Below are 8,077 nucleotides of genomic sequence, written 5' to 3'. Positions count from 1 at the left end.
TATAAAGAGTAGAAATGAATTATTTATGGTTGTGTTGATTTGCGTTTTTTCTGATGAAAGAAAATGCTCTCATGGTTCTGTGATTTGCAGATTTCATAAACTTCTGACGGCGACAAGAGGAGCATTTTGTTTCACAGCATTACAATTAAGCTGCCATCGAGCTCAAAGTATAACCGCTAACTGTCTCATGATGTGATGATTACCTAAATGTGAGTTTGAGATCGACCCAATGCCCGTTTAGCGGTCTCACTCAGATTTATGATTTTCTATTTACAAGCCGGTCTACGTATGATTGTCAGCATCTCGTCAGGTGCCTCGACATCCCAACAATGCTTTGATGGCAGCCCGGTAAGAATAGCTCCTTCCACGGGTCCTGGCCTCCGCAGACAACAGAGAGAAGCAGTAAGAAGACAAAGTGACTGCATTTAGTGGCACGCTGTGAGGGTCGGCGGTGTATTGTTCTGGGACAGTGTTGAAGGGGACAGCGGCTCAGGAGCGGCTCCCTCATGGATTGGTTTTAAAAGGAGCTTTTCTTGAGAGTCCTGGCTGGTTTTTCTTATATGCATCAGGGTCGGCGCTGAACAATGACGATGATGGGAGCAAAAGATCTACTCTTCATCACTATGAGTCACAATGTCTCCTTTATGGGTACGCTGTTCTTCTTTTGTAGTTCACAATATTAGAATTGAGGCAGTGTTAGTGTACCGATGTTTATCTTCTGTTACGATGATTACACGTCTGTTAACCCAAATAAACAGTGAATGTAAAGAGCTAACAACTTAGCTTAACTTTATATATTTACAGTGAATTACTATCTAGTTGCATTAATTTCATCGTAAGTTACTGTAAGATTTAACAGTGAATTATTGTGAAACGACAGCTGTATACTTACCATAGTTATGCCAGTATATTACTGTAATTTAACGGTATGCCGCTGTGGAATTACTGTATTTAAACCTGTGCCATGATAACACCGTAATTTATTGCAAAATAATTACAGTTAAATCTTGTGAAATAATTACGGTGTAGGCGCATTAAAGAATTCATTAAGATCAATGTATTTTTTACTAAATGTTGGGCACTTATTTTTTTAACTATGGTGGTATTTTGTCATGATCTTGATATTTTACAATTATTGCTTTTTATGTTCATGTATTTAGGAATAATCACAATAATAATAAAAAAATATGATTTTCATACATTAGATTATTTTATGCACCCTATAAATCCTATTTTTTTCTTCTTCTATCCTCATTTAATCTATCATTGATTATAACTTATAACATTTCTTTTCCAGGCAAAACGTGGTGGATGTTGATGCTGGTTCTACGTCTGCTGGTCCTCCTGCCGGCCGGCTTCACCCTCTTCAGCGACGAGCAGGACCGGTTCATCTGCAACACCATCCAGCCATGCTGCTCCAACGTGTGCTTTGACGTATTTGCCCCCGTGTCCGTCCTCCGTCTCTGGCTCCTCCACCTCATTCTCCTCTGTCTTCCCCACGTGCTGTTCGCAACCTACGTCGTGCACAACGTGTTGTCGCATCCCTTTGTTGGAGGTTTCTACTGCGACGGGAGTCGAGGAGGGTCGCCGTTCACCCTTGAGAACTCGAGCTCCTCGAGAGAACTGTCCCTGCACAAAGCCCCACTTCACGACCTCCCGCGTGAGCGGGGAGCGCCGCGCTTCTACTGCGCTTACTTCCTGGTTGTGATCCTACGCATCCTTCTGGAAGTGGTTTTTGGCGCGGGCCAGTTTTTCCTCTTCGGTTTGTCCGTTCCCAGGAGCTTCCTCTGCTACGAGGCTCCCTGCACATCCGGCGTCGAGTGCTACATCTCCAGACCAACGGAGAAGACCTTGATGCTCAACTTCATGCTGGCCGTGGCCTCCCTGTCCGTCCTGCTGAGTTTGGTGGACCTGGTGAGCTCCGTGAAGGCGATGGTGACGTGGAGGAGGAGAAGGGAGCCGTTGATGGAGGAGGTGAGTAAAGAGGAGCAAAGCAGTGTGGATACTACGACAACCCAGACGGAGGACAGCAACGTCCTTTCAATCAGAAGAATCGGCCCCAGTGAAAGCTCAAAGAACGGCCTCACACATGTGCCCGATGAACCTCTTCACACGAAGGTGAACGATAGAACCGCTAAGCTGGAGACGTCTCGGCCGCCCACTCCCATCAGCGCTCCAGTGCCATCTCACTTTGTCCTCCAAAGCCACCTGCCCCCCCGTCCCGACAGAGGACCCAGACCCCAGTATGCCAAAGCCAGTGGGTGTCAAAACGCTGGACCAGTGCACTCCAGTTGGGGCGAACTCAGGCCAACGGTCTGATAGCAGTGAATCTCAAGACCAGAAGGCATGGGTGTAGTTGACTTGGTGGCCATTTATTCCTTTCATTGGACAGAAACTGCTGTACAGCATGCTTTTAAAAGGGCCCAAATAGGTTTCATTTACTGTTATTTTAAGCTTGAATTCACAGGAGAAGTTGTTGTGGTATAGAAGAAGATTTACTGGAAATTGCAAAGCTGCATTAATAAAAACATTTTTTTATCTCTGCTCTCATCAGCCCAGCTGTTTTTTGTTTTTTAGAAAAGCAGCTTTCATAAACCCAATGTACACTACAAGGCCAGAGCCAAATGGTGGACAAACAGAAATGAGCTCAGCAACACAGTAAGCTGGCAAACTAAATATCCGGCATTAGCAAGCTAAAGAAAAATATATTTTGATCAGGAGATGGTGAGAGTTAACATTAGACTTACATTTATCTGGCAGCTTGAAAAATGACAAATGAATGAGAAAGTTGCCCCATGTCCGCTTGATATGCAATGATTTGATAGGAACTAAAATGATTATAAGTGACATTATACATTTTCAGCTTGTTCCACTGCCCCCAAGTGGCCATGAAGTCAATTAGTGCTGCTTTGAAGCGATCTCTATCTTTATTTATTTATACTTGCTCACCCTGCATGAAATCGAGATAATGAAAAACTAAGAAATGTGCCATGAGAGGTCAATAATGCACTTCTTCATGTCGAAAAAGACGGTTCTTGCACACGTAAAACAACGGATTCAAAATGAACCTTAATGTTCTTCCAATTAGTTTGGAGTTGGTTGGTTTCTTAAGACAAAACCGATGTGTAGTTTTTTCTTTAATGAATGCTAATCGAAAGCTATTCTGTTTAATTAATAATAATAAAATGAGTTCATTGGTCAGAGATATCGTGCTACTGATTCACACGGAGGTGTTTCTTCTCATTCGCGTGTTTGTTGAACAGAGCTGTCTCTGCGTCAGGAAACGGGTCATTCACAAAAAACACAGGCTGACTCTGAGGAAGCAGGAGTCCCGGTGCTCAGCTGTCGTCTGGATGACTGAGTGCTGTTGCAGCCACAACAGACACACTGACCTGACCTCTGACCTCGACCCAGCCTGACTTAGGAACAACCCTGCTCGGATGAAACAAGACCTTCAACCCTCTCGCTGCCGTCATTCAGCATTAGCTCAGCATGCTAGCAAAGTCCCTGTATGACACATGAAAGAGATGTATGACCACGGTCACATTGAACTTTACTAATGCTGTATTTAGGAGATTGTCTTGTGTCTAAAAACCTTTGCAAAGGTTCAAAAACTCAGATGGTCTCATGATTGAAATGTTTTCTGTCTGCATACTTTTCAGCATCCTTCTGTCAAAACTGTTCTATTACTTCTCCTCTTATGAGCATTGAGCTTTTATTGTTTTCTCTATTTTTCAAAGCGTTCAAAACTAAAAAGAACTCTCGACTGAAATAATCCTAATTACAGGAATAGAAATTGTAACTTGAGTAAGTAACTGACACTCCTCTCCGATCAAAACAATGGCACTGAATGCAACAACGCAATCATTGAGGACACAGTACCCCCCCCCCCGTGTAGCCATGACCCTGATGCATGCTCTGCCGACCGCCTGTCGTTCTTCTTCTGCTGTGGTATTTGAGGCAGCCCAGACCTGCAGAAACGTTAGCAGAGGGTGGCCAGCGGTCGGTCGGGTGCTCGGGGCCTCTATTGTCACTGGTGGGGGTCTCTAGGTCAGACATGCAAACTTGGTGACCCTGAACATGCGTTAACCCACATCCACCACAAGACGCTGTCCCTAAAGAGACAGGACACACAGAAACAATGTTTGTTAGCTATGTGTCCTTGGCAAAATCCCATCCACCAAGTGTGTCTCAACACATGGTGTAGTCGTGATATCAGCCCCGGTGAAGGCAGCGCTTTGTTGAGTGAGCTATAATAAGATCACATGGAATATCAGCACGTCTGACAAACAAAGTGGCTCAAACTGAATGAAGGGACATTACATCGGCAAAGGTATGTGGACACCTGAGCATTACACCCATACGTGACCCAAACCCAGTGGCATTGATCTGCTGCTATAACAGCCTCCAACTGTGGGAAGGCTTTGTTGCATCCGACAATGGAGCTGGACATTTTATTACATTACCGATCAAGTTATTACTTGATTCTTTTTCGACCAGGTTAAGTGCAAATAGTATTACATTTTCTGGTGTTGTTAGATTTTGGATTCATGAACCTGCACTCGTTTGCTCCCATTCAGCCACAAGAGCATCAGTGAGGCGAGCCGCTGGTGTTGGATGAAAAGGCCGGATGTAGTTTGTTATGTCATGTTGAAAGAGGACAGGGCCTTCCACAAACTGTCGCTGCACAAGGCTGGACGCACTTTATTCTAGAGTATCACTCTGTGCTGTAGAATATAAAGTATTTTAATTGGATCTGAAATTAAATCACTTTCTGGTATTCTTTTCTTCATTTTTTCGGTTGTAGAAGATAGTATAGTAAAAAATGAATTAGGCAATATTTTACAAATGATGGTAAATGTTACTCATTGACTTAATTGAAACCCTCTTATGCTGAAGAAAACGTTCGAGTGTTGGTCCTTGAATGACCCTCACAGTTTATCTTTGCCTGAATCCATCATGGAACCTGAGGATAGTGTTGCTTGTACCGCCCTCTAGTGGTCAAAGGCAAATATTGCTCGATACAAAGAACCAATGGAGAGAAATGAAAAGTTACCTTCTCAGCGTGACACGAGCAATAATGTTATTTCCCCAAACCACACCAAATAGTATTAAGTGGGAAAAAAATATAATAATGATACAAAAATGTTATATAGCCTCTTTCTGGAAAGATGTCAAATGATACAACGTTCAGTGCCACCTTTTCCAACCTAAAAAAAAGAATATATATATATATATATATATATATACACACATGCACTGAATAAGTTGACCATAGTAAAACAGCCAAATGAGAATTAAATAAGATAAGAAATAAAATGTGTAAAATCATTAAAACAATAGCATTTAAACACAAAAGAAACTGTATGAAATCAGACTAAATAATAAGCAATAATAATACAAACAAAAACAAAAAGATAAAACCAAGACTGAATAGATGGGTTATTAGTTTCTGTTTGAAAATATCAAAATATATTTATACAGCAGCATGAACAGTCTGGTTAGTTCAGAACTTTACTCAAAGTAATGCAACCTTTAAATCCACTTATGCTGTATATGATAGAATCTAAGACGATGTCCTCATCTCACGTTGTAAATATATCACCGATATATTATATATATATATACCGATATATTGCTCAGCCGTAGAGCAGAACATCAGCAGTTGTGGCCTTCGCGCCCCATCGATCGCTCCCTCAGCTGAATAACACACTCCGATCTCACGGGTGACAAAACTCAACATTGACCACAACAGCACATCAGAAATAATCAAAAACATTGATTACCCAGCATCCTCTTCACCTCTGAGGTGAGGTCCCTGGTGGTACTCTGTCTTCCTTTGATGTGTGTGGGGGGGGGGGGGGGGATCCAAGAGTCAATGCTTTGTGTTAAAGAAGGCTGAATGGCTTCGAGGTCTTGTCTTCTTGTCCACAGATGAGTTCATTAAGGAGGCTCACAAAATACATGCTGCTCTTTAGTGCACTTTTAGCAAACCGTTATAAAAAATGACGTGTGCTGAAAGGCTGCTTGGGTTGAAATCTGCCGTGCGTGCACCTCGGAGGAAGCTGAAGGCCTTGAATGAATTTGTACAACAGCCTTTATGCGATTATCAACCCTCAAAAGAGCACATTGAATCACATACACTCTGTTTTATGCTGTTCCATCAAAAGGGCACTTCAACTTATTATGGCATTTTGATAGAGATGGATAATTTAGGAGAGACAGATTAGAATAAAATGGTCAAAATTGAAGCAGAAGAGGTGGAGAACCTACACTTCCCAAAATCACGAGCATTGTTTTCTTCAACCTGACCTCCCAGGAATGTTTTTTCTCGCTGACTCTGGGTCATTTCCTCAGATTTAAGAACGATCCTTCGAGAGCCACAGGACACACAACACCCTCTGTAGCACTCCTTGTGACATGTAACCTGGTCGTCATGTGTAAAATGTACATCTCTAAGTAAACTATAGAGAATGGCTCGTGGTGATGAACCTCCTCTCAGCTCCACAGAGCTTTATGGCGTTTTATTTGATGACGGTAAGTCTTTAAACTGTTTGTTTAGTTTAATAGCCCAGTATTAAAATGTAAACCGCTTACGTTCCCCTCTCATCTGTGCTGTTCTCAGTCGTGAGCTGAGCACGGCCGGTCATGACGACACGTTTCCACAGCGTTGAACGTATCAGAAAGATTAACACCCGAACATAAATCAGCATGATGAAAACCACCCGCAGTGACAGAAACCATCTTTGGGAAGAATGTATCTCTTAGTTTGGCCCATGACCCATCCGCCATGAGGGAGGGGGCTCCAGGGGACGATCAAGATGTTTCGGCTTCACTCTTGGGGGAGCTGTCACGTCGTCCATCTTAACGTACTAAGCAGAGCCAAAACAGAGTCATGACTGGACCTCCATTCAACCAGGCGTCTGATGAATGCTCATGAGCTCTGCGTCTACTGGATATTTAAATGGGCCGCCTGTTTGCTAAAAAGTTATATAAACTGTGTGTGTAATAGTTATTGTTATCGTCTCTTACTGTGATTAACAAATCTTTTTAGAGTCACGTAATGGTTGGTCTCAGCTTTAGGCCAGAAAGCAGTGAGGTCATCGGCCCGCCACGAGGCCCGCCGAGTGTTAGAAGAAGAAATGTTTGTTTTAGACTGCATTGTAAATCAGCCGTGACGTGACAATAGCTGTTATTGAAAGCAAAACGCTTCCCACCCAGATTTGTATACACTCTGTAAATGACAGTGCTGCAGCATGTGACCTTTAAGCATCCCACGTAGAGCCGGTCAGACATCTTAACATGATTTATTCCAAACCAATCAGAGTCGGACAGATAATTAGATCATTAGACAAAGATGGCATTCAGAAACATCCCAGCCAACGGAGAAGAAGACGGCGTCTCTGAATTCCACCAATAGGATCTCTCGCTCTTCCTGAAGGTCGACGCCTTGTTTATGTTAGCGGGAGATGGAGCAGGCATGACCTCTCAACCCATTTCCTCTGTGCATCTTTTTTTTTCCGCTTTTGTGCTTGAGGGAACATGCCCAACCCCCTGCCCCCCCCCTCACACACACACACACACACACACACACACACACACACACACACACACACACACTGGAGGAGGAAGCTAACTTGTCTCATGGTTAACAAGCAGAAGCAGAGCAATTTATTTTTATTGGACAGAGGAACAGGAGCTGCTGTCTCTTAATTTGAGTAATGTAATTATTTGGGGGGGGGGGGGGGGACACAACATTAGACAACTAGAGCTCTGTAGGATGTAACTGGTTGGTTAAATGCAGTATATTCTTGGGTATACAGCAAACATTTGATCAGGTCATTTAGTGTCAAAGCCAGATTTCCACTTGTTTCATTGTAGGAATGATGAAGTCAGGAAGTTAAACTAGATAACTTCACTGGTAACAATGTCACAAACGCATGTTACACAGCACTGTCCTAACTGTCGTGGTGATCCTTTTCCCTGAATATAAAATCTTATATAAACAATATATAAGATATCTAAAATATTCAAGTTATTTGATACATTAGTGCAGCCATAAAAAAACTAAAATGAA

At 42.7% G+C, this 8,077-nt stretch overlaps 1 protein-coding gene across 1 annotated transcript; it reads left to right on the top strand.

The window, feature by feature from the left end:
* Positions 1-584: 584 nt before the first annotated feature.
* Positions 585-3,361, top strand: LOC306706007 (gap junction delta-4 protein-like; the record flags this gene model as incomplete). The annotated part of the gene is made up of 3 exons (XM_079172921.1): positions 585-648; positions 1,298-2,257; positions 3,264-3,361. The coding sequence occupies 3 exons, from the start codon at positions 585-587 to the stop codon at positions 3,359-3,361; spliced, it is 1,122 nt and encodes a 373-aa protein (XP_079029047.1).
* Positions 3,362-8,077: the final 4,716 nt, after the last annotated feature.

This window comes from Pholis gunnellus (genome assembly GCF_910591455.1).
Source record: "Pholis gunnellus genome assembly, chromosome: 14".
Taxonomy (NCBI): Eukaryota; Metazoa; Chordata; class Actinopteri; order Perciformes; family Pholidae; genus Pholis; species Pholis gunnellus.
The sequence above is the reverse complement of the archived record's forward strand: the minus strand, read 5'-3'. Positions and strand labels throughout refer to the sequence as shown.